The sequence below is a fragment of the Scyliorhinus torazame genome, chromosome 6 (genome assembly GCF_047496885.1).
Source record: "Scyliorhinus torazame isolate Kashiwa2021f chromosome 6, sScyTor2.1, whole genome shotgun sequence".
NCBI lineage: Eukaryota > Metazoa > Chordata > Chondrichthyes > Carcharhiniformes > Scyliorhinidae > Scyliorhinus > Scyliorhinus torazame.
Genome location: NC_092712.1, coordinates 6901903 through 6928329, shown reverse-complemented (window position 1 = coordinate 6928329; position 26427 = coordinate 6901903). Strand labels below are relative to the sequence as shown.

The 26427-nt window shown below is 53.7% G+C and overlaps 1 protein-coding gene across 1 annotated transcript in view; it reads left to right on the top strand.

Moving 5' to 3' along the window:
- The window catches only part of LOC140424657 (fucolectin-like), a 56273-nt gene extending 34591 nt beyond the window's left edge, over nt 1-21682 (top strand). Inside the window, exons 4-5 of the mRNA XM_072507902.1 lie at nt 7577-7856; nt 21539-21682. Of these exons, the coding sequence (XP_072364003.1) occupies nt 7577-7856; nt 21539-21680 (422 nt within the window). The 3' untranslated portion in view covers nt 21681-21682. The remainder of the gene's footprint in view (nt 1-7576; nt 7857-21538) is intronic.
- The last annotated feature ends 4745 nt before the right edge of the window (nt 21683-26427 follow it).

The window sequence follows — 26427 nt, the reverse complement described above, 5'->3', positions numbered from 1 at the left end:
AACTTAGATCTAGGACAAACAGAGTTATTATCTCTGGGTTGTTACCCGTGCCACGTGATAGCGAGATGAGGAATAGGGAGAGAAAGGAGTTGAACATGTGGCTACAGGGATGGTGCAGGAGGGAGGGTTTCAGATTTCTGGATAATTGGGGCTCATTCTGGGGTCGGTGGGACCTCTACAAACGGGAAGGTCCACACCTGGACCAGAGGGGTACCAATATCCTGGGGGGGGAAATTTGGTAATGCTCTTCGGGAGGGTTTAAACTAGTTCAGCAGGGGCTTGGGAACCTGAATTGTAGCTCCAGTATACAGGAGGTTGAGAAGTCATGAGTAAGGTTTTAAAGTTACCGGCAGGCAGGAAGGTGGTTTAAAGTGTGTCTTCTTCAATGCCTGGAGCATCCGGAATAAGGTGGGTGAACTTGCAGCATGGGTTGGTACCTGGGACTTCAATGTTGTGGCCATTTCGGAGACATGGATAGAGCAGGGACAGGAATGGTTGTTGCAGGTGCCAGGGTTTAGATATTTCAGGAAGCTCAGGGAAGGTGGTAAAAGAGGGGGAGGGGTGGCATTGTTAGTCAAGGACAGTATTACGGTAGCAGAAAGGACGTTTGATGAGGACTCGTCTACTGAGGTAGTATGGGCTGAGGTTAGAAACAGGAAAGGAGAGGTCACCCTGTTAGGGGTTTTCTATAGGCCTCCGAAAAGTTCCAGAGATGTAGAGGAAAGAATTGCAAAGATGATTCTGGATAGGAGCGAAAGCAACAGGGTAGTTGTTATGGGGGACTTTAACTTTCCAAATATTGACTGGAAACGGTGCAGTTCGAGTACTTTAGATGAGTCCGTTTTTGTCCAATGCATGCAGGAGGGTTTCCTGACACAGTCTGTAGATAGGCCAACGAGAGGCAAGGCCATATTGGATTTGGTACTGGGTAATGAACCAGGACAGGTGTTAGATTTGGAGGTAGGTGAGCACTTTGGTGATAGTGACCACAATTCGATTATGTTTACTTTAGTGATGGAAAGGGATAGGTATATACCGCAGGGCAAGAGTTATATCTGGGGGAAAGGCAATTATGATGCGATGAGGCAAGACTTAGGATGCATCGGATGGAGAGGAAAACTGCAGGGGATGGGCACAATGGAAATGTGGAGCTTGTTCAAGGAACAGCTACTGCATGTCCTTGATAAGTATGTACCTGTCAGGCAGGGAGGAAGTGGTCGAGCAAGGGAACCATGGTTTATTAAAGCAGTCGAAACACTTGTCAAGAGGAAGAAGGAGGCTTATGTAAAGATGAGACATGAAGGTTCAGTTAGGGCGCTCGAGAGTTACAAGTTAGCTAGGAAGGACCTAAAGAGAGAGCTAAGAAGAGCCAGGAGGGAACATGAGAAGTCTTTGGTAGGTAGGATCAAGGATAACCCTAAGGCTTTCTATAGATATGTCAGGAATAAAAGAATGACTAGGGTAAGAGTAGGGCCAGTCAAGGACAGTAGTGGGAAGTTGTGCATGGAGTCCGAGGAGATAGGAGGTGCTGAATGAATATTTTTCGTCAGTATTCACACAGGAAAAAGACAATGTTGTCGAGGAGAATACTGAGATTCAGGCTACTAGACTAGTAGGGCTTGAGGTTCATAAGGAGGAGATGTTAGCAATTCTGGAAATTATGAAAATAGAAAAGGTCCCTGGGCCGGATGGGATTTATCCGAGGATTCTCTGGGAAGCTAGGGAGGAGATTGCTGAGCCTTTGGCTTTGATCTTTAAGTCATCTTTGTCGACAGGAATAGTGCCAGAAGACTGGAGGATAGCAAATGTTGTCCCCTTGTTCAAGAAGGGGAGTAGAGACAACCCCGGTGACTATAGACCAGTGAGCCTTACTTCTGTTGTGGGCAAAATCTTGGAAAGGTTTATAAGAGATGGGATGTATAATCATCTGGAAAGGAATAATTTGATTAGACATAGTCAACACGGTTTTGTGAAGGGTAGGTCGTGCCTTACAAACCTTATTGAGTTCTTTGAGAAGGTGACCAAACAGGTGGATGAGGGTAAAGCAGTTGATGTGGTGTATATGGATTTCAGTAAAGCATTTGATAAGGTTCCCCACGGTAGACTACTGAAGAAAATACGAAGGCATGGGATTCAGGGTGATTTAGCAGTTTGGATCAGAAATTGGCTTGCTGGAAGAAGACAAAAGGTGGTGGTTGATGGGAAGTGTTCAGACTGGAGTCCAGTTACTAGTGGTGTACCACAAGGGTCTGTTTTGGGGCCACTGCTGTTTGTTATTTTTATAAATGAACTGGAGGAGGGAGTAGAAGGATGGGTGAGTAAATTTGCAAATGACACTAAAGTCGGTGGAGTTGTGGACAGTGCGGAAGGATGTTACAAGTTACAGAGGGACATAGATAAGCTGCAGTGCTGGGCTCAGAGATGGCAAATGGAGTTTAATGCAGAAAAGTGTGAGGTGATTCATTTTGGAAGGAATAACAGGAATACAGAGTACTGGGCTAATGGTAAGATTCTTGGCAGTGTGGATGAGCAGAGAGATCTCGGTGTCCATGTACATAGATCCCTGAAAGTTGCCACCCAGGTTGAGAGGGTTGTTAAGAAGGCGTACGGTGTGTTAGCTTTTATTGGTAGAGGGATTGAGTTTCGGAGCCATGAGGTCATGTTGCAGCTGTACAAAACTCTGGTGCGGCCGCATTTGGAGTATTGCGTGCAATTCTGGTCGCCCCATTATAGGAAGGATGTGGAAGCATTGGAAAGGGGGCAGAGGAGATTTACCAGAATGTTGCCTGGTATGGAGGGAATAGCTTAGAGGAAAGGCTGAGGGACTTGAGGCTGTTTTCGTTAGAGAGAAGAAGGTTAAGAGGTGACTTAATTGAGGCATACAAGATGATCAGAGGATTGGATAGGGTGGACAGTGAGAGCCTTTTTCCTCGGATGGTGATGTCTAGCATGAGGGGACATACCTTTAAATTGAGGGGAGATAGATATAAGACAGATGTCAGAGGTAGGTTCTTTACTCAGAGTAGTAAGGGTGTGGAATGCCCTGCCTGTAACAGCAGTGCACTCGCCAACACTAAAGGCATTCAAATGGTCATTGGATAGACATATGGACGATAAGGGAATAGTGTAGATGGGCTTTAGAGTGGTTTCACAGGTCGGTGCAACATCGAGGGCTGAAGGGCCTGTACTGTGCTGTAATGTTCTATGATCCATCAGACCACAAGACAAAGGAGCAGGAATAAGCCATTCGCCCCATCAAGTCTGATCCACTATTCAATGAGATTATGACTGACCTAATATAATCCTCAATTCCAGACTTATTTCCACTTTCCAGGGCACCGTACGGTAGCACGGTTGTTTCACAGCTCCAGGGTCCCAGCTTTGATTCCCGGGCACATTCTCCCCGTGTCTGCGTGGGTTTCCTCCGGGGGCTCCGGTTTCCTCCCGCAAGTCCCGAAAGACGTGCTGTTAGGTAATTTGGACATTCTGAATTCTCCCTCTCTGTACCCAAACAGGCGCCGGAATGTGGCGACGAGGGGCTTTTCACAGTAACTTCATTGCAGTGTTAATGTAAGCCTACTTGTGACAATAAAGATTATTTTTTTAAAAATAATAATAATGACTATTATTATTATTATTCCCATAACTCTCGACTCCCTCACTGATTAAAAATCTGTCTCTCTCAGCCTTGAACATACTGAACGACCCAGTCTCTACAGCTGCGGTAAAGAATTCCACAGACTCACTCTGAGAGAAGAAATTCCTCCTCCTCTCTGTCTGAAATGGGCGACCCCTCACTCTGAGATTATGTTCTCTGGTCCCAGACTCTCCCTCAAGAGGAAACATCCTCTCATCATTTACCCTGTCAAACCCCCTGAGAATCCGAATGTCTCAATCAGGTTACCTCTCATTCTTCCAAACTCCAATGAGGACAGACCCAACTTACTCAACCTCTCCTCATAAGAAAATCCCTTGGAAAATGATTGTGTGAAATACCAGTCAAAGATTAAGCAGCGATAAAACACAATTGCAAATGGTTTTGTTTATCACTTTATGAATGATGTGAGCAGGGTGAAAGTCAGACTGGAATAATTCAAAACAGAGATCAGGATATGGAGGAATAGGGGACAAAGAGGGTTAAGTGCTTTCCTCATTTAAAGAAGGTGTCATGTGAGAGTACCTTTAAGAAATGGGTGTTTATAAATGGGCGTATATATAAATATCTCTAGTGAGAGTACCTTTAAGAAATGGGTGTTTATTACTGCAGTGATGTCAGAGAGTGGGTGGAGCTGGGCTGTCTGTTGGCTTTTTACTTTCGTTTCAGGCTGTTTGCTGCAGGGTGTGTTTTAGTTTCGTTTTCAGAGCTGGATAGCTGCAGTCACAGCCAGAAGGGGTATTAGTTGTTCTCTCTGTAATCTAAAAACTGTAAATCGGTCCTTTGGTGATTTAAAACTAATAACTGCTCTCAGTAGTGACTTTAACCTGATGTGCTTCTGTTTAAAGGTTTTTTTAAAGTCTTCTGGATGTTAAAAGGACAACTTAAGGATTACGTAGTGTTGTATTCTTTGGGGGTTGTATTTGAATTGATGGTTGCTAAGATGTTCACTGTATGTTTTTAAAAGGTTAACTTGAGTTAATAGAATAAACATTGTTTTGCTTTAAAAAATACCTATCCATTTCTGCTGTCCCACACCTGTAGAGTTGGCCGTGTGCTCCCCATACCACAATCTAGTAAAGGTTGTGGGTCAGGTGAATTCCAGGTTTATTTACAAGGTTAAACACACAGCTCCCGGGGGTTCCCAACCGAGTCTTCACAGGTCGGTGCTGAACTTGCCGACCTTATATAGAGCGTAGATTGAGTTTCCCCGAACCCCTTCATGAGGGAGCTTGTATTCCGCAAGGGACATGGGGAAAACAATCATTCACACCCCATATGCCCTGTGCAGATTTTGACAGAAAGGTTGGAGAGTCTGGGTTCGTATCCACTGGAGTTGAGCAGAATGAGGAGACAACTTGATCGAAACCTTTCCGATGCTGAGGGGTGTTGACGGGGTGGGGGTGGAGAGGATGTTTCCTCGTGTGGGAGAATCTAGAACTCGGGGGTCAGTGTTTAAAATTAAGGGGGCACCCATTTAAAACAGAGATGAGGAGAAATCTTTTCTCTCGGGGGGGGGGGGGGGGGGTGGTGAGTCTCTGGAACTTTCTCCCTCAAAGGGCAGTGCAGCAGAATCTTTGACTGTTGCTAAGGCCGAGCTGGTAGATTATTGATTAGCGAGTGGGGTTGATGTACAGAATAGCCATTAACCATTTGGATGGCACAACAAGCTTAGTGCCGAATGATGTCATCTTGTTCATACTTTCCAGTGTGATGTGCAGTTAGCCCTCCGTTGAGAAGAATACTTTGCAACTCACAGTCAATAGGATATCATCCATGGCCTCCAACAATTAATGTTGTAGGAGGAGGGGAAATCAGACTGAACAGATGCAAATGCTTTTGGAATTATATAACAACGTGAGAGTGAGAAGGCTGGGAACAGACGAAGCCCGTGAGGAATATAAGGGAAGTGGGACAATACTTAGGCAAGGAGTCAGGAGGGCGAGAAGGGGTCACGAAAAGTCATTGGCAAATAGGGTTCAGGAAAATCCCAAGGCTTTTTACACGTACATAAAAAGCAAGAGGGTAGCCAGGGAAAGGGTTGGCCCACTGAAGGATAGGCAAGGGAATCTATGTGTGGAGCCAGAGGAAATGGGCGAGGTACTAAATGAATACTTTGCATCAGTATTCACCAAAGAGAAGGAATTGGTGGATGCTGAGTCTGGAGAAGGGTGTGTAGATAGCCTGGGTCACATTGAGATCCAAAAAGACGAGGTATTGGGCGTCTTGAAAAATATTAAGGTAGATAAGTCCCCAGGGCCTGATGGGATCTACCCCAGAATACTGAAGGAGGCTGGAGAGGAAATTGCTGAGGCCTTGACAGAAATCTTTGGATCCTCACTGTCTTCAGGTGATGTCCCGGAGGACTGGAGAATAGCCAATGTTGTTCCTTTGTTTAAGAAGGGTAGCAAGGATAATCCAGGGAACTATAGGCCGGTGAGCTTTACGTCAGTGGTAGGGAAATTACTGGAGAGAATTCTTTCGAGACAGGATCTGCTCCCATTTGGAAGCAAATGGACATATTAGCGAGAGGCAGCGTGGTTTTGTGAAGGGGAGGTCGTGTCACCACTAACTTGATAGAGTTTTTCGAAGAGGTCACAAAGATGATTGATGCAGGTAGGGCAGTAGATGTTGTCTATATGGACTTCAGTAAGGCCTTTGACAAGGTCCCTCATGGTAGACTAGTACAAAAGGTGAAGTCACACGGGATCAGGGGTGAGCTGGCAAGGTGGATACAGAACTGGCTAGGTCATAGAAGGCAGAGAGGAGCAATGGAAGGATGCTTTTCTGATTGGAGAGCTGTGACCAGTGGTGTTCCACAGGGATCAGTGTTGGGACCTCTGCTGTTTAAAGTATCAAAAATGATTTGGAGAAATATATAACTGGTCTGATTAGTAAGTTTGCGGACGACACAAAGGTTGGTGGAATTGCGGATAGCGATGAGGAGTGTCAGAGGATACAGCAGAATATAGATCGTTTGGAGACTTGGGCGGAGAGATGGCAGATGGAGTTCAATTCGGACAAATGTGAGGTAATGCATTTTGGAAGGTCTAATGCAGGTAGGGAATATACAGTGAATGGAAGAACCCTCAAGAGTTTTGAAAGTCAAAGAGATCTAGGTGTACAGGTCCACAGGTCACTGAAAGGGGCAACACAGGTGGAGAAGGTAGTCAAGAAGGCATACGGCATGCTTGCCTTCATTGGACGGAGCATTGAGTATAAGAAGTGGCAAGTCATGTTGCAGCTGTATAGAACCTTAGTTAGGCCACACTTGGAGTATAGTGTTCAATTCTGGTCGCCACACTACCAGAAGGATGTGGAGGCTTTAGAGAGGGTGCAGAAGAGATTTACCAGGATGTTGCCTGGTATGGAGGGCAATAGCTATGAGGAGCGGTTGAATAAACTCGGTTTGTTCTCACTGGAACGAAGGAGGTTGAGGGGCGACCTGATAGAGGTCAACAAAATTATGAGGGGCATAGACAGAGTGGATAGTCAGAGGCTTTTCCCCGGGGTAGAGGGGTCAATTACTAGGGGGCATAGGTTTAAGGTGAGAGGGGCAAGGTTTAGAGTAGATGTACGAGGCAAGTTTTTTACGCAGAGGGTAGTGGGTGCCTGGAACTCGCTACCGGAGGAGTTGGTGGAAGCAGGGACGATAGTGACATTTAAGGGGCATCTTGACAAATACATGAATAGGATGGGAATAGAAGGATACGGACCCAGTAAGTGTAGAAGATTGTAGTTTAGTCGGGCAGCATGGTCGGCACGGGCTTGGAGGGCCGAAGGGCCTGTTCCTGTGCTGTACATTTCTTTGTTCTTTGTTACACCTTCTAAACTCATTGTTGTCACATTCCATGTGTTCTATTCCCCTGAGGACAAGTACAGCAGGAAGGAATCATTGACAGGGTCTGTTTCTACTTCCAGGCAATGTGGCTCTCCGAGGGAATGCCTCACAGTCCAGTACCAACTGGGGTGGGCAAGCAAACAGAGCAATAGATGGGAACCTCAATGCGTTTTACAAGAACTGGTCGTGCACTCACACCAACACAGATGACAAGCCCTGGTGGAGTCTCGATCTATTCCGAGAAGAAGCCATTTTGTCCGTCAAGATCACCAACAGGCAGGACTGCTGTGCGGAGCGTTTGAATGATGCAGAGGTCCGTGTTGGCACTTCCTTCCATAACCATGGCAACGACAACCCAATGTAAATATTCCAGTCATTCTTACAAATATGAAATACTGGGGTCACTGGAAATCTGAAATAAAATCAAGATGTGCTGGATATTCGCAGCAGGTTGTTAAGACTCGGGGGGTTGGTGCAGCCATTCCCATTGGTGGGAATTCCGGCCTCACGGTTCCCAGGCGGCGGAGAGCCCAAAGAATGGGCAATGCCAGCCAATGGCGGGAGTCCTCTGGTACTGCAACACTCACTGCAGGGGGGTCACTGCGGGGGGGGGGGGAATCCCCTTACTGTGGGGGGGAGGAGATCCCACTCACTGCGGGTGGGGTCACTGCGGGGGGAGGGGGGAATCCCCTTACTGCGGGGGGGGAGATCCCACTCACTGCAGGGGGGTCACTGCGGGGGGGGGGGGAATCCCCTTACTGCGGGGGGGAGATCCCACTCACTGCGGGGGGGGGTCACTGCGGGGGGGGGGGAGATCCCACTCACTGCGGGGGGGTCACTGCAGGGGGGGGAATCCCCTTACTGCGGGGGGGGGGAGATCCCACTCACTGCGGGGGGGTCACTGTGGGGGGGGGAGATCCCACTCACTGCGGGGGGGGGTCACTGCGGGGGGGGGGGAGATCCCACTCACTGCGGGGGGGTCACTGCAGGGGGGTGAATCCCCTTACTGCGGGGGGGGGGAGATCCCACTCACTGCGGGGGGGTCACTGCGGGGGAGGGGGAGATCCCACTTACTGCGGGGGGGGTCACTGCGAGGGGAGGGAGGAATCCCCTTACTGCGGGGGGGGGTGGGGAGATCCCACTCACTGCGGGGGGGTCACTGCGGGGGAGGGGGGGAATCCCCTTACTGCGGGGGGGGAGATCTCACTCACTGTGGGGGGGTCACTGCGGGGGGAGAGGGGGAATCCCCTTACTGCGGGGGGGAGAGATCCCACTCACTGTGGGGGGTCACTGCAGGGGGGTGGTTCCCACTCACTGTGCGGGGGGGGAATCCCCCTGGATGTTTCTCTCCACAAAGGCAGCTTGCTGAGTATTAGAACAAAGAACAAAGAAATGTACAGCACAGGAACAGGCCCTTCGGCCCTCCAAGCCCGTGCCGACCATGCTGCCCGACTAAACTACAATCTTCTACACTTCCTGGGTCCGTATCCCTCTATTCCCATCCTATTCATGTATTTGTCAAGATGCCCCTCAAATGTCACTATCGTCCCTGCTTCCACCACCTCCTCCGGTAGCGAGTTCCAGGCACCCACTACCCTCTGTGTAAAAAACTTGCCTCGTACATCTACTCTAAACCTTGCCCCTCTCACCTTAAACCTATGCCCCCTAGTAATTGACCCCTCTACCCCGGGGAAAAGCCTCTGACTATCCACTCTGTCTATGCCCCTCATAATTTTGTAGACCTCTATCAGGTCGCCCCTCAACCTCCGTCGTTCCAGTGAGAACAAACCGAGTTTATTCAACCGCTCCTCATAGCTAATGCCCTCCATACCAGGCAACATTCTGGTAAATCTCTTCTGCACCCTCTCTAAAGCCTCCACATCCTTCTGGTAGTGTGGCGACCAGAATTGAACACTATACTCCAAGTGTGGCCTAACTAAGGTTCTATACAGCTGCAACATGACTTGCCAATTCTTATACTCAATGCCCCGGCCAATGAAGGCAAGCATGCCGTATGCCTTCTTGACTACCTTCTCCACCTGTGTTGCCCCTTTCAGTGACCTGTGGACCTGTACTCCTAGGTCTCTCGGACGGTCAATACTCCTGAGGGGTCTACCATTCACTTTGTAACAGTGTTGACAGCATTTATTAGTTCTTGTACCAGATACTCCCAGTCAGCGAGCCGCTGAGCGGGCGCGCATGCGCAGTGTGGCCACAATTTCTTTATGTGTGAAAAGGCCGCTGGAAGCCGGTATAGTTAAAAGCCGGCTGCTGCTCGCTCTGCCCGGTTTGCCTGGTGCTCGGTTCTACTGAACGAATCTAAGGCCGGTTTCCCCTGGCGACGAGCACCATGGGACCCACCCGCAGAGATCCAGCGCCATGGCCTCCACCCCGGACCTCGCCTGTATCTACGGCGCGCTCGTCCTGCACGGCGACGAGGTCACTGTCACCGAAATCAAACTCAATGCCCTGATTAAAGCAGCTGGTGTGACCATTGAGCCTTTCTGGCCTGGTCTGTCTGCCAAGGCGCTGGCTCACATTGACGTCAGTCGATGTTGGCACCGTTGGCGCTGGTCTTCGAGCCCCAGCTGCTGCAGGAGTTGTTTCCACCGCTGCCCCTGTTGCTGCGGAAGAGAAAAACAACGAGGAGAACCAGGAAGAGTCTGGAGAGTCTGACGATGACACGGGCTTTGGTCTCTTTGATTAAACGTGCCGTGGAACATAATTTTTACAATTTACAGAAAATAAATAAAAGTTGAATATAAAAGCCGGCTGCTGCGACTGAAGACCGCGAATCTGAGCAATCGGAAACGCAGGAGATTGTTTTAAAATTCCTATGTCATCTCCCTGCCTGAGGGAGGCAGAGAGCAGGTCACGGCCCCCAAACGTCACCATGACCTGCTCTGGGCGCGATTGTGATTCCTCCATTTTGTCAGCAGCAAACAAGCAGGAGAAAATGGTGGGTCCCGAAGGTCGGCCAGCGTGGGTCCCGAATGTTGGCTAGCGTGGGTCCTGAAGGTCGGCCAGCGTGGGTCCCGAAGGTCGGCCAGCGTGGGTCCCGAAGGTCGGCCGGCGTGGGTCCCGAATGTCGGCTAGCGTGGGTCCCGAAGGTCGGCCAGCGTGGGTCCCGAAGGTCGGCCAGCGTGAGTCCCGAAGGTCGGCCAGCGTGGGTCCCGAAGGTCGGCCAGCGTGGGTCCCGAATGTCGGCTAGCGTGGGTCCCGAAGGTCGGCCAGCGTGAGTCCCGAAGGTCGGCCAGCGTGGGTCCCGAATGTCGGCCGGCGTGAGTCCCGAATGTCGGCCGGCGTGGGTCCCGAAGGTCGGCCGGCGTGAGTCCCGAATGTCGGCCGGCGTGGGTCCCGAAGGTCGGCCGGCGTGGGTCCCGAATGTCGGCCGGCGTGGGTCCCGAAGGTCGGCCAGCGTGGGTCCCGAAGGTCGGCCAGCATGGGTCCCGAATGTCGGCCAGCGTGGGTCCCGAAGGTCGGCCAGCGTGGGTCCCGAAGGTCGGCCAGCGTGGGTCCCGAAGGTCGGCCAGCATGGGTCCCGAATGTCGGCCAGCGTGGGTCCCGAAGGTCGGCCAGCGTGGGTCCCGAAGGTCGGCCAGCGTGGGTCCCGAAGGTCGGCCAGCGTGGGTCCCGAAGGTCGGCCAGCGTGAGTTCCGAAGGTCGGCCATCGAGGGCCCGGAAGGTCGGCCAGCGTGGGTCCCGAAGGTCGGCCAGCGTGGGTCGCGAAGGTCGGCCAGCGTGAGTCCCGAATGTCGGCCAGCGTGAGTCCCGAATGTCGGCCAGCGTGGGTCCCGAAGGTCGGCCAGCGTGAGTCCCGAATGTCGGCCAGCATGGGTCCCGAAGGTCGGCCAGCGTGGGTCCCGAAGGTCGGCCAGCGTGGGTCGCGAAGGTCGGCCAGCGTGGGTCGCGAATGTCGGCCAGCGTGAGTCCCGAATGTCGGCCAGCGTGAGTCCCGAATGTCGGCCAGCATGGGTCCCGAAGGTCGGCCAGCGTGGGTCCCGAAGGTCGGCCAGCGTGGGTCGCGAAGGTCGGCCAGCGTGGGTCCCTAAGGTCGGCCAGCGTGAGTCCCGAATGTCGGCCAGCGTGAGTCCCGAATGTCGGCCAGCGTGAGTCCCGAATGTCGGCCAGCGTGGGTCCCGAAGGTCGGCCAGCGTGGGTCCCGAAGGTCGGCCAGCGTGAGTCCCGAATGTCGGCCAGCGTGTATCCCGAATGTCGGCCAGCGTGAGTCCCGAATGTCGGCCAGCGTGGGTCCCGAAGGTCGGCCAGCGTGAGTCCCGAAGGTCGGCCAGCGTGAGTCCCGAATGTCGGCCAGCGTGTATCCCGAATGTCGGCCAGCGTGAGTCCCAAATGTCGGCCAGCGTGAGTCCCGAATGTCGGCCAGCGTGAGTCCCGAAGGTCGGCCAGCGTGAGTCCCGAATGTCGGCCAGCGTGTATCCCGAATGTCGGCCAGCGTGAGTCCCGAATGTCGGCCAGCGTGAGTCCCGAATGTCGGCCAGCGTGAGTCCCGAATGTCGGCCAGCGTGAGTCCCGAAGGTCGGCCAGCGTGAGTCCCGAATGTCGGCCAGCGTGTATCCCGAATGTCGGCCAGCGTGTGTCGCGAAGGTCGGCCAGCGTGAGTCCCGAATGTCGGCCAGCGTGGGTCCCGAAGGTCGGCCAGCGTGAGTCCCGAAGGTCGGCCAGCGTGAGTCCCGAATGTCGGCCAGCGTGTATCCCGAATGTCGGCCAGCGTGAGTCCCAAATGTCGGCCAGCGTGAGTCCCGAATGTCGGCCAGCGTGAGTCCCGAAGGTCGGCCAGCGTGAATCCCGAATGTCGGCCAGCGTGTATCCCGAATGTCGGCCAGCGTGAGTCCCGAATGTCGGCCAGCGTGGGTCCCGAAGGTCGGCCAGCGTGGGTCCCAAATGTCGGCCAGCGTGAGTCCCGAATGTCGGCCAGCGTGGGTCCCGAAGGTCGGCCAGCGTGAGTCCCGAATGTCGGCCAGCGTGAGTCCCGAATGTCGGCCAGCGTGAGTCCCGAATGTCGGCCAGCGTGGGTCCCGAAGGTCGGCCAGCATGGGTCCCGAAGGTCGGCCAGCGTGGGTCCCGAAGGTCGGCCGGGTTGGGTCCCGAAGGTCGGCCAGCGTGGGTCCCGAAGGTCGGCCAGCGTGGGTCCCGAAGGTCGGCCGGCGTGGGTCCCGAATGTCGGCCAGCATGGGTCCCGAAGGTCGGCCAGCGTGGGTCCCGAAGGTCGGCCAGCGTGGGTCCCGAAGGTCGGCCAGCGTGAGTCCCGAATGTCGGCCAGCGTGAGTCCCGAATGTCAGCCAGCGTGGGTCGTGAAGGTCGGCCGGCGTGAGTCCCGAATGTCGGCCAGCGTGAGTCCCGAAGGTCGGCCAGCGTGGGTCCCGAAGGTCGGCCAGCATGGGTCCCGAAGGTCGGCCAGCGTGGGTCCCGAAGGTCGGCCGGCGTGGGTCCCGAATGTCGGCCAGCTTGGGTCCCGAAGGTCGGCCAGCGTGGGTCCCGAAGGTCGGCCGGCGTGGGTCCCGAAGGTCGGCCAGCGTGGGTCCCGAATGTCGGCCAGCTTGGGTCCCGAAGGTCGGCCAGCGTGGGTCCCGAAGGTCGGCCAGCGTGGGTCCCGAAGGTCGGCCAGCGTGGGTCCCGAAGGTCGGCCAGCGTGAGTCCCGAAGGTCGGCCAGCGTGAGTCCCGAAGGTCGGCCAGCGTGAGTCCCGAAGGTCGGCCAGCGTGGGTCCCGAAGGTCGGCCGGCGTGGGTCCCGAAGGTCGGCCGGCGTGGGTCCCGAAGGTCGGCCGGCGTGGGTCGCGAAGGTCGGCCGGCGTGGGTCCCGAAGGTCGGCCGGGTTGGGTCCCGAGGGTCGGCCAGCGTGGGTCCCGAATGTCGGCCAGCGTGGGTCCCGAAGTTCGGCCAGCGTGAGTCCCGAAGGTCGGCCGGCGTGGGTCCCGAAGGTCGGTCGGGTTGGGTCCCGAGGGTCGGCCTGCGTGGGTCCCGAATGTCGGCCGGCGTGGGTCCCGAAGGTCGGCCGGCCTGGGTCCCGAAGGTCGGCCAGCGTGGGTCCCGAGGGTCGGCCAGCGTGGGTCCCGAAGGTCGGCCAGCGTGGGTCCCGAATGTCGGCCAGCGTGGGCCGCGAAGGTCGGCTAGCGTGGGTCCCGAAGGTCGGCCAGCGTGGGCCGCGAAGGTCGGCCAGCGTGGGTCCCGAAGGTCGGCCTGCGTGAGTCCCGAAGTTCGGCCGGCGTGGGTCCCGAAGGTCGGCCAGCGTGGGTCCCGAAGGTCGGCCAGCGAGGGTCCCGAAGGTCGGCCAGCGTGGGTCCCGAAGTTCGGCCTGCGTGGGTCCCGAAGGTCAGCCAGCGTGGGTCCCAAAAGTCGGCCAGCGTGGGTCCCGAAGGTCGGCCGGCGTGTGTCCCGAAGGTCGGCCGGCTTGGGTCCCGAAGGTCGGCCGGCGTGGGTCCCGAAGGTCGGCCGGCGTGGGTCCCGAAGGTCGGCCGGCGTGGGTCCCGAAGGTCGGCCGGCGTGGGTCCCGAAGGTCGGCCAGCGAGGGTCCCGAAGGTCGGCCGGCGTGGGTCCCGAAGGTCGGCCGGCTTGGGTCCCGAAGGTCGGCCGGCGTGGGTCCCGAAGGTCGGCCAGCGAGGGTCCCGAAGGTCGGCCGGCGTGGGTCCCGAAGGTCGGCCGGCTTGGGTCCCGAAGGTCGGCCGGCGTGGGTCCCGAAGGTCGGCCAGCGAGGGTCCCGAAGGTCGGCCGGCGTGGGTCCCGAAGGTCGGCCGGCTTGGGTCCCGAAGGTCGGCCGGCGTGGGTCCCGAAGGTCGGCCAGCGAGGGTCCCGAAGGTCGGCCAGCGTGGGTCCCGAAGGTCAGCCAGCGTGGGTCCCAAAAGTCGGCCAGCATGGGTCCCGAAGGTCGGCCGGCGTGGGCCGCGAATGTCGGCCAGCGTGGGTCCCGAAGGTCGGCCGGCGTGGGTCCCGAAGGTCGGCCAGCGTGGGTCCCGAAGGTCGGCCGGCGTGGGTCCCGAAGGTCGGCCGGCTTGGGTCCCGAAGGTCGGCCAGCGTGGGTCCCGAAGGTCGGCCAGCGTGGGTCCCAAAAGTCGGCCAGCGTGGGTCCCGAAGGTCGGCCAGCGTGAGTCCCGAAGGTCGGCCGGCGTGTGTCCCGAATGTCGGCCAGCGTGGGTCCCGAAGGTCGGCCAGCGTGAGTCCCGAAGGTCGGCCGGCGTGGGTCCCGAAGGTCGGCCAGCGTGTGTCCCGAAGGTCGGCCAGCGTGGGTCCCGAAGGTCGGCCAGCGTGGGTCCTTAAGGTCGGCCAGCATGGGTCCCGAAGGTCGGCCGGCGTGGGTCCCGGTGGTCGGCCAGCGTGGGTCCCGAAGGTCGGCCAGCGTGAGTCCCGAAGGTCGGCCAGCGTGGGTCCCGAAGGTCGGCCAGCGTGGGTCCCGAAGGTCGGCCAGCGTGGGTCCTTAAGGTCGGCCAGCGTGGGTCCCGAAGGTCGGCCGGCGTGGGTCCCGAAGGTCGGCCGGCGTGGGTCCCGAAGGTCGGCCAGCGTGGGTCCCGAAGGTCGGCCGGCGTGGGTCCCGAAGGTCGGCCAGCGTAGGTCCCGAAGGTCGGCCAGCGTGGGTCCTTAAGGTCGGCCAGCGTGGGTCCCGAAGGTCGGCCAGCGTGGGTCCTGAAGGTCGGCCAGTACGGATCCGGAAGGTCGGCCGGCGTGGGTTCCGAAGGTCGGCCAGCGTGGGTCCCGAAGGTCGTCCAGCGTGGGTCCCGAAGGTCAGCCAGCGTGGGTCCTTAAGGTCGGCCGGCGTGGGTTCCGAAGGTCGGCCAGCGTGGGTCCCCAAAGTCGGCCAGCGTGGGTCCCGAAGGTCGGCCAGCGTGGATCCGGAAGGTCGGCCGGCGTGGGTCCCGAAGGTCGGCCAGCGTGGGTCCTTAAGGTCGGCCGGCGTGGGTTCCGAAGGTCGGCCAGCGTGGGTCCCCTAAGTCGGCCAGCGTGGGTCCCGAAGGTCGGCCAGCGTGGGTCCTTAAGGTCGGCCAGCGTGGGTTCCGAAGGTCGGCCGGCGTGGGTCGCGAATGTCGGCCGGCGTGGGTCGCGAAGGTCGGCCAGCGAGGTTCCCGAAGGTCGGCCAGCGTGGGTCCCGAAGGTCGGCCAGCGTGGGTCGCGAAGGTCGGCCGGCGTGGGTCGCGAAGGTCGGCCAGCGTGGGTCGCGAAGGTCGGCCGGCGTGGGTCGCGAAGGTCGGCCAGCGAGGTTCCCGAAGGTCGGCCAGCGTGGGTCCCGAAGGTCGGCCAGCGTGGGTCGCGAAGGTCGGCCGGCGTGGGTCGCGAAGGTCGGCCAGTACGGGTTCCTAAGGTTGGCTAGTTGGTAAAAATGGGTCCCCGGAAAAAGAGTTTGAAAACCACTGGGTTGGGTGGAATGGCCAGGCTAAATTGTCCTTGGTGTCCTAAAAGGTTAGGTGTTCCGGGGATAGGGTGGAGGCGTGGGTTTAAGTAGGATGCTCTTTCCAAGGGCCGGTGCAGAATCGATGGGCCAAATGGCCTCTTTCTTCACTGTAAATTCTATGATTCTATGACATTTGACAGGGACAGGATGTACAAGGACAAGTGAGGGAAGGAGATGATGCAGTCAGTCAGGCCACTGAGGGCAAAATGAACAGCGAGGATGGGATTAAAATGAGCAAGCCTGGGCATTTCAGAGGAACATGCGAAATGAGAGAGATCCTGGGAATGCTGAGGCATTCTAGCAATTATTCTAGATATTTTCCAAGTTCAGTAACATCAGTTACTCCTTACAACCAGGAGTTTGCTTCTATTGCCCAATGCTTAGTGTGTCCTGGGACAATATTTATTTTCTGTGACCAGGGCCAGGATTTATGGCCATCCCTAATTGTCCTTGGACTGACTGGCTTTGCTGGGGTCAACCACATTGCTGGAGTCACAGAGCATTTCATAGAATTTACAGCGCAGAAGGAGGCCATTCGGCCCGTCGAGTCTGCACCGGCTCTTGGAAAGAGCACCCTATCCAAGCCCACACCTCCATTCTAGCCCCATAACCCAGTAACCCCACCCAACACTAAGGGCAATTTTTGGACACTAAGGGCAATTTATCATTGGCCAATCCACCCAACCTGCACATCTTTGGACTGTGGGAGGAAACCGGAGCACCCGGAGGAAACCCACGCAGACACGGGGAGGACGTGCAGACTCCGCACAGACAGTGACCCAAGCCGGGATCGAACCTGGGACCCTGGAGCTGTGAAGCAATTGTGCTATCCACAATGCTACCGTGCTGCCCATGTAGGCCAGACCGGGTAAGGACGGCAGATTTCCTTCCCTGAAGGAAATTAGTGAACCAGGTGGGGTTTTACAACAGTCGACAGTGGTTTCATGGTCATCATCAGAATTTTAATTCCAATTTTTAAAAGAAATCAAATTTCACCGTCTGCAGTTGTGGGATTGGAACCCAGGTCCCCAGAGCATTACCCTGGCTCTCGGGATTACTCATCCAGCGACAGTGACAATAACACAATACCACCACAATTCATGATCAGGCCTCTAGGTGTCACCCTTCACACCCCCTCAGCCCCCCCATCCATCCCCATTCACAGCGGGAGCAACACAGGAACAGGGATGCACATATGGAAATCGGAATTTTAAAATTAATTTACGGGAGGTGGTCAGGCCAGCATTTATTGCCCATCCCTTGTTGCCCTCCAGAGGGTGGGGGTGAGCTGCCTTCTTAAACCGCTGCAGTCCCCGAGGTGTAGGCATACCCACTGTGCTGTTAGGGAGGGAGCTCCAGGATGTTGTCCCAGAGACCGTGAATGAGCAGCGATGTATTTCCAAGTCGGGGTGGTGAGTGCTACCGGCAGCACGGTAGCACAGTGGTTAGCACAGTTGCTTCACAGCTCCAGGGTCCCAGGTTCGATTCCGGCTTGGGTCACTGTCTGTGCGGAGTCTGCACATCCTCCCCGTGTCTGCGTGGGTTTCCTCCGGGTGCTCTGGTTTCCTCCCACAAGTCCCGAAAGATATACTGTGAAAATCACTGATTGTCACAAGTAGGCTTCAAATGAAGTTACTGTGAAAAGCCCCTCGTCGCCACATTCCGGCACCTGTTCCAGGAGGCTGGTACAGTTAGGTGAATTGGACATTCTGAATTCTCCCTCAGTGTACCGAACAGGCGCCGGAATGTGGCGACTAGGGGCTTTTCTCAGTAACTTCACTGCAGTGTTAATGTAAACCTACTTGTGACAATAAAGATAATTAAAAGATTAAGAGATTATTTAGAAGAAGGGTGACTTGGAGGAGAGCCTCCAGGTGGTGGGGTTCCCAGGTATCTGCTGCTCTTGTCCTTCTGGATGGTAGTTGTCGTGGGTTTGGAAGGTGCTGTCTGAGGAGCCTTGGTGAGTTACTGCAGTGCATCTTGTAGATGGTACACACGGCTGTCACTGTGCGTCGGTGGGGGAGGGAGTGAATGTTTGTGGAAGGGGAGCAATCAAGCGGCTGCTTTGTCCTGGATGGTGTTGAGTTTCTTGTGTTGTTGGAGCTGCTCATCCAGGCAAGTGGAGAGTGGTCCCTCGCTCCTGACTTGTGCCTTGTCGATGGTGGACAGGCTTTGGGGGGTCAGGAGGTGAGTTACTCGCTGTAGGATTCCCAGCCTCTGACCTGTCCTGGTAGCCACAGTATTAATGTGGCTGGGTCCAGTTCAGTTTCTGATCAATGGTAACCCCCAGGATGTTGATTGTGGGGGATTCAGCGATGGTAATGCCATCGAATGTCACGGGGCGGTGGTTCGATCCTCTCTTGTCGGAGATGGTCATTGCCTGGCACTTGTGTGGTGCGAGTGTAACTTGCAACTTGTCAGCCCTGAGCCTGGATATTGTCCAGGTCTTGCTGGTTTGGACAGGGTCTGCTTCATTATCTGAGGAGTCACGAATGGTGCTGAACATTGTGCAGTCATCCGCAAACACCCCCACGTCTGACCTTCTGATGAAGGGAGGTCATTGATGAAGCAGCTGAAGATGGTTGGGCCGAGGACACGACCCTGAGGAACTCCTGCAGTGATGTCCTGGAGCTGAGATGATTGACCTCCAACCACCACAACCATCTTCCTTTGTGCCGGGTCTGACTCCAACCAGCGGAGAGTTTCCCGATTCCCACTGACTTTGGGAAAAGGACGACACTCTTAAAAATTGCCTCTGTTTGAACACAGCACGGAATTCAAATCACCCTGCGAAGTTCGGGTTTCTCTCATTTCTGGGAAAGACACTTCCCATCTCCCCCCACCCCCCATACCATCTCGCACCCCCCCCCCCCCCCAGACCACCTCGCACCCCCCACCTCCCCCAGGCAGCCTTGCAACCGCCCCCACTTCCCCCGCCCCAACCCCGAGTGAAATTATTGGATACAGGAGAACTTTCTGATGCAGTGTCGGTGTGGATACACATCGGAATGTCCACAAAACTCCAGACTGTCCGGCTGAAGGTGAATAATACTGGGAGGGTGGGGGTGGGGTGGGGGGGGGGGGGGGGCACTGGAAAGTCAGACCAATGGGAGGGACAGGAAGTCCTAACCATGGTGTTTCATTTTACACCATTGAAATCAACATGGTTTTCAGTGAGATTTAATCACGTTGTGATCACTCCTCATCACATCAAAAATAACCAAATGCACCAGCTTCTGATTTTCACCCAATTCACTTTCCCGACTGCAACTTCCTGCCTCCTCTCCAACTTCCCGGATTTGTATCCTGAACTTTGACCCACACGCTTGTTCGTATAATTTTCCAGTTGAATCTGTGTAGTTGTGTGTCAAGAAAGGGAAAATGGGTTCAGTTCATTTAGGTTTTGTTTGTGAATCTTGGTGCCAGGATGTCTGGGTGGACTCCTGACTGAAAGATCAGTCTGTTACGTTTGTCTGTATGTAGGTTTTGTGAAATACTACAAGGCAACTGGGAGACTGAATTTCGGGAACAAATTTCATTGCTCTCTGGTTGAAGCTATAGGGTGTTTCGAGGGTGCGTTGGAGTGTTTCAGGGAGAGATACTGGTTTTGTGAAAAATGTCACGTGAATGCTCAGGAATTTACCGGAAGAGAATGTTTTCCAATTGTGCCAGCTCCGAATGAGAAGAATCTGTGTCAGGATTGTGGTAACTCTTCACTGGCTTAGAAATGAAATGAAAATCGCTTATTGTCACAAGTAGGCTTCAAATGAAGTTACTGTGAAAAGCCCCTAGTCGCCACATTCCGGCGCCTGTTCGGGGAGGCTGGTACGGGAACAGGCGCCGGAATGTGGCGACTAGGGGCTTTTCACAGTGTCTGGGGTGAAAGAATAGTAAACATCGGAATCATTTTCTCGTGTTTGTATTGAGAGTTTTCCAATCTCTTGTCTGTCATTTTTCTTGTTTTTAATGAATGTTTTGGTCTTTGCGTGAAAAGTTCACCAGCAGACTCCTGTGAATTTGTTCAGTAATTTACATTTACAATGTCTTCAAAAATGGAATCTGATTGGTCCAATATTAACATCAGCTGGGATTGTAACACTCTCATGTCTCTGGATTGGCCTGTTGAGCTGCCAGTCAAACCTCCACCTTGAATCAGAATTCTTCGACCTGGTGCCTAGGTGGCCTTTTCGGGCAAGGCCCTTGCTGTTTAACCAAGGCCTGATGGTCAGCCAAGGCCCGGATACTCAGCCAAGGCCCATAATGATCAGCCAAATCCCTAATATTTATCCAAGGCTATATGATATTCAGCCAAGGCTCCTAATATTCAGCCAAGGCTCCTAATATTCTGCCAAGGCCCCTGACGGCCAACCAATACCCATGATGTTCGGCCAAGGCCTCTGATGGTCAGTCAAGGACCCTAATATTCAGCCAAGGCCCCTGGCAGCCAGCCAATGGCCATGATGCCCAATGCCAAAGCCCATAGGGGCTTTTCTCAGTAACTTCATTGAAGCCTACTTGTGACAATAAGCGAAACTGTTATCATTATTATTATTATGATGATGGTCAACCAAGGCCTCTGATGGTCAGCCAAGGCCCCTGACATTCAGCCAATGTCCCTGATTTGCAGCCAAGGCCCTTGATTGTCAGCCAAGGCCCCTGATGGTCAGCCAAGGCCCCTGGTGGTCAGTCAAGGCCCCTGATGGTCAGCCAAGGCCCCTGATGGTCAGCCAAGGCCCCTGATGGTCAGCCAAGGCCCCTGGTGGTCAGTCAAGGCCCCTGGTGGTCAGTCAAGGCCATGGATATTAAGTCAAGACCCCTGGTGGTCAGCCAAGACCCCTGGTGGTCAGCCAAGGCCCCTGATGGTCAGCCAAGGCCCCTGATGGTCAGTCAAGGCCCCTGGTGGTCAGTCAAGGCCATGGATATTAAGTCAAGACCCCTGGTGGTGAGCCAAGACCCCTGGTGGTCAGCCAAGGCCCCTGATGGTCAGCCAAGGCCCCTGATGGTCAGCCAAGGCCCCTGGTGGTCAGTCAAGGCCATGGATATTAAGTCAAGACCCCTGGTGGCCAGCCAATACACCGGCTGGTCCTACACTGATTGAATGCATAAACCGCCGCCTGGGAAAGTATCTAGACTGAATATCAATCTGCATTCCAATAAAACAGGATCGGTTTCACACATTCAACCAAAAAAAGATCTTCATATAAATCAATCCAACTCCTTCCTGGGGCGAGGAGTCAAAAATCAGATATTAAAATAAGCGAAACATTGAAGCCAGGATCATCAGCGCAAAGATACTGATGGGATTGTCAATTACTGAGCAAACAAGGAGCACAGTCAGCGGCAGGAAACAGCAGGAGAAAGTCGACAGACACAGGAGCAGGACAAACACATGGTGAGTGGAAATGTGGTTTGATCAGTGAGGGATATGAAGGGATATGAGTTTGTACGGCAAATGTCTCCCATGAAATAAGAAAGAGGTGGAGGAGGGAGGGGTGAGGATTGTACTTGTGAATCTCATCAAGACTGAATCTCAACACCATCATCACCTGGAGACAGATTGACTCAGTTGGAGTGCAGACAATGGGAGCTGTCTCCTGTTTACATCCAATTTTCTAATTATTACAACAATGTCTGTGTCTTCCAGATGTGGTACCATTCAATCCCTCGCTGCTGGAGCAACAAAAATCTTCAACTGTCACGGAATGACTGGTCGGTTCATCAACATTGTGCGGAAGAACCGTGGCATTCTAACTATCTGCGAGTGCGAGGTTTATGTAAAATTCTGAGATTCTGTGACCTTCAATAAATTACTATCAGCATCAATGATCTCACTTCCTGGTCCTTATTGGAAGCAGTGGTAATTGCGACTTAAAGAGACAGAAATCTGATCAAAAGCTCATCGGAAGGAGGCCATTCACCCATCGCTTCTGTGATGGTTTTCAGCAATTCACTTAGTGGCAATCCCACCTTCTCTCCAACACCCAGAACCACTCGCTGTGTGAATCTGTCTCCACTACACTCACAGACAGAACATTCCGGATCCTAACCACTCGCTGTGTGAACCTGTCTCCACTACACTCACAGACAGTACATTCCAGATCCTAACCACTCGCTGTGTGAATCTGCCTCCACCACACTCACAGACAGAACATTCCGGATCCTAACCACTCGCTGTGTGAACCTGCCTCCACCACACTCACAGACAGAACATTCCAGATCCTAACCACTCGCTGTGTGAATCTGCCTCCACCACACTCACAGACAGAACATTCCGGATCCTAACCACTCGCTGTGTGAATCTGTCTCCACCACACTCACAGACAGAACATTCCGGATCCTAACCACTCGCTGTGTGAATCTGCCTCCACCACACTCACAGACAGAACATTCCGGATCCTAACCACTCGCTGTGTGAACCTGCCTCCACCACACTCACAGACAGAACATTCCAGATCCTAACCACTCGCTGTGTGAATCTGCCTCCACCACACTCACAGACAGAACATTCCGGATCCTAACCACTCGCTGTGTGAATCTGTCTCCACCACACTCACAGACAGAACATTCCGGATCCTAACCACTCGCTGTGTGAATCTGCCTCCACCACACTCACAGACAGAACATTCCGGATCCTAACCACTCGCTGTGTGAATCTGTCTCCACCACACTCTCAGACAGTACATTCCGGATCCTAACCACTCGCTGTGTGAATCTGTCTCCACCACACTCTCAGACAGTACATTCCGGATCCTAACCACTCGCTGTGCGAATCTGTCTCTCTCACTCTCAGACAGAACATTCCGGATCCTAACCACTCGCTGTGTGAATATGCCTCCACCACACTCACAGACAGAACATTCCAGATCCTAACCACTCGCTGTGTGAATCTGTCTCTCTCACTCTCAGACAGAACATTCCGGATCCTAACCACTCACTGTGTGAATCTGTCTCCACCACACTCTCAGACAGTACATTCCGGATCCTAACCACTCGCTGTGTGAATCTGCCTCCACCACACTCACAGACAGGACATTCCAGATCCTAACCACTCGCTGTGTGAATCTGTCTCTCTCACTCTCAGATAGAACATTCCGGATCCAAACCACTCGCTGTGTGAATCTGCCTCCACCACACTCACAGACAGTACATTCCGGATCCCAACCACTCGCTGTGTGAATCTGTCTCTCTCACTCTCAGACAGAACATTCCGGATCCTAACCCCTCGCTGTGTGAATCTGTCTCCACCACACTCACAGACAGTACATTCCAGATCCTAACCACTCGCTGTGTGAATCTGTCTCTCTCACTCTCAGATAGAACATTCCGGATCCAAACCACTCGCTGTGTGAATCTGTCTCCACCACACTCACAGACAGTACATTCCAGATCCTAACCACTCGCTGTGTGAATCTGCCTCCACCACACTCACAGACAGTACATTCCGGATCTTAACCACTCGCTGTGTGAATCTGTCTCCACCACACTCACAGACAGTACATTCCAGATCCTAACCACTCGCTGTGTGAATCTGTCTCTCTCACTCTCAGATAGAACATTCCGGATCCAAACCACTCGCTGTGTGAATCTGTCTCCACCACACTCACAGACAGTACATTCCGGATCCTAACCACTCGCTGTGTGAATATGCCTCCACCACACTCTCAGACAGTGCATTCCGGATCCTAACCACTCGCTGTGTGAATCTGTCTCCGCCACACTCTCAGACAGTACATTCCAGATCCTAACCACTCGCTGTGTGAATCTGTCTCCACCACACTCACAGACAGTACATTCCAGATCCTAACCACTCGCTGTGTGAATCTGTCTCCACCACACTCTCAGACAGAACATTCCAGATCCTAACCACTCGCTGTGTGAATCTGTCTCTCTCACTCTCAGACAGTACATTCCGGATCCCAACCACTCGCTGTGTGGATCTGTCTCTCTCACTCTCAGACAGAACATTCCGGATCCTAACCCCTCGCTGTGTGAATCTGTCTCCACCACACTCACAGACAGTACATTCCAGATCCTAACCACTCGCTGTGTGAATCTGTCTCTCTCACTCTCAGATAGAACATTCCGGATCCAAACCACTCGCTGTGTGAATCTGTCTCCACCACACTCACAGACAGTACATTCCGGATCCTAACCACTCGCTGTGTGAATCTGTCTCCACCACACTCACAGACAGTACATTCCAGATCCTAACCACTCGCTGTGTGAATCTGTCTCTCTCACTCTCAGATAGAACATTCCGGATCCAAACCACTCGCTGTGTGAATCTGTCTCCACCACACTCACACACAGTACATTCCGGATCCTAACCACTCGCTGTGTGAATCTGTCTCCACCACACTCTCAGACAGAATATTCCGGATCCTAACCACTCGCTGTGTGAATCTGTCTCTCTCACTCACAGACAGAACATTCCAGATCCTAACCACTCGCTGTGTGAATCTGCCTCCACCACACTCTCAGACAGTGCATTCCAGATCCTAACCACTCGCTGTGTGAATCTGTCTCCACCACACTCTCAGACAGTGCATTCCGGATCCTAACCACTCGCTGTGTGAATCTGTCTCTCTCACTCACAGACAGTACATTCCGGATCTTAACCACTCGCTGTGTGAATCTGTCTCCACCACACTCACAGACAGTACATTCCAGATCCTAACCACTCGCTGTGTGAATCTGTCTCTCTCACTCTCAGATAGAACATTCCGGATCCAAACCACTCGCTGTGTGAATCTGTCTCCACCACACTCACAGACAGTACATTCCGGATCCTAACCACTCGCTGTGTGAATCCGTCTCCACCACACTCTCAGACAGTACATTCCAGATCCTAACCACTCGCTGTGTGAATCTGTCTCCACCACACTCACAGACAGTACATTCCAGATCCTAACCACTCGCTGTGTGAATCTGTCTCACTCTCAGACAGAACATTCCGGATCCTAACCACTCGCTGTGTGAATCTGCCTCCACCACACTCACAGACAGTACATTCCAGATCCTAACCACTCGCTGTGTGAATCTGTCTCTCTTACTCTCAGATAGAACATTCCGGATCCAAACCACTGGCTGTGTGAATCTGTCTCCACCACACTCTCAGACAGTACATTCCGGATCCGAACCACTCGCTGTGTGAATCTGTCTCTCTCACTCTCAGACAGAACATTCCGGATCCTAACCACTCGCTGTGTGAATCTGTCTCCACCACACTCACAGACAGGACATTCCAGATCCTAACCACTCGCTGTGTGAATCTGTCTCCACCACACTCACAGACAGAACATTCCGGATCCTAACCACTCGCTGTGTGAATCTGTCTCTCTCTCAGACAGAACATTCCAGATCCTAACCACTCGCTGTGTGAATCTGTCTCCACCACACTCTCAGACAGTGCATTCCGGATCCTAACCACTCGCTGTGTGAATCTGTCTCTCTCACTCACAGACAGTACATTCCAGATCCTAACCACTCGCTGTGTGAATCTGTCTCTCTCACTCTCAGATAGAACATTCCGGATCCAAACCACTCGCTGTGTGAATCTGTCTCTCTCACTCTCAGACAGAACATTCCGGATCCAAACCACTCGCTGTGTGAATCTGACTCTCTCACTCACAGACAGTACATTCCAGATCCTAACCACTCGCTGTGTGAATCTGTCTCTCTCACTCTCAGACAGAACATTCCGGATCCTAACCACTTACTGTGTGAATCTGTCTCTCTCACTCTCAGACAGAACATTCCAGATCCTAACCACTCGCTGTGTTAATCTGTCTCTCTCACTCTCAGACAGAACATTCCGGATCCTAACCACTTACTGTGTGAATCTGTCTCTCTCACTCTCAGACAGAACATTCCGGATCCTAACCACTCACTGTGTGAATCTGTCTCTCACTCTCAGACAGAACATTCCGGATCCTAACCACTCGCTGTGTGAATCTGTCTCTCTCACTCTCAGACAGAACATTCCGGATCCTAACCACTCGCTGTGTGAATCTGTCTCTCTCACTCTCAGACAGAACATTCCGGATCCTAACCACTCGCTGTGTGAATCTGCCTCCACCACACTCACAGACAGTACATTCCGGATCCTAACCACTCGCTGTGTGACTCTGTCTCCACCACACTCTCAGACAGAACATTCCGGATCCTAACCACTCGCTGTGTGACTCTGTCTCCACCACACTCTCAGACAGAACATTCCGGATCCTAACCACTCGCTGTGTGACTCTGTCTCTCTCTCTCTCAGACAGTACATTCCAGATCCTAACCACTCGCTGTGTGAATCTGTCTCTCTCTCAGACAGAACATTCCGGATCCTAACCACTCGCTGTGTGACTCTGTCTCTCTCACTCTCAGACAGAACATTCCGGATCCTAACCACTCGCTGTGTGAATCTGTCTCCACCACACTCACAGACAGTACATTCCAGATCCTAACCACTCGCTGTGTGAATCTGTCTCCACCACACTCACAGACAGTACATTCCGGATCCTAACCACTCGCTGTGTGAATCTG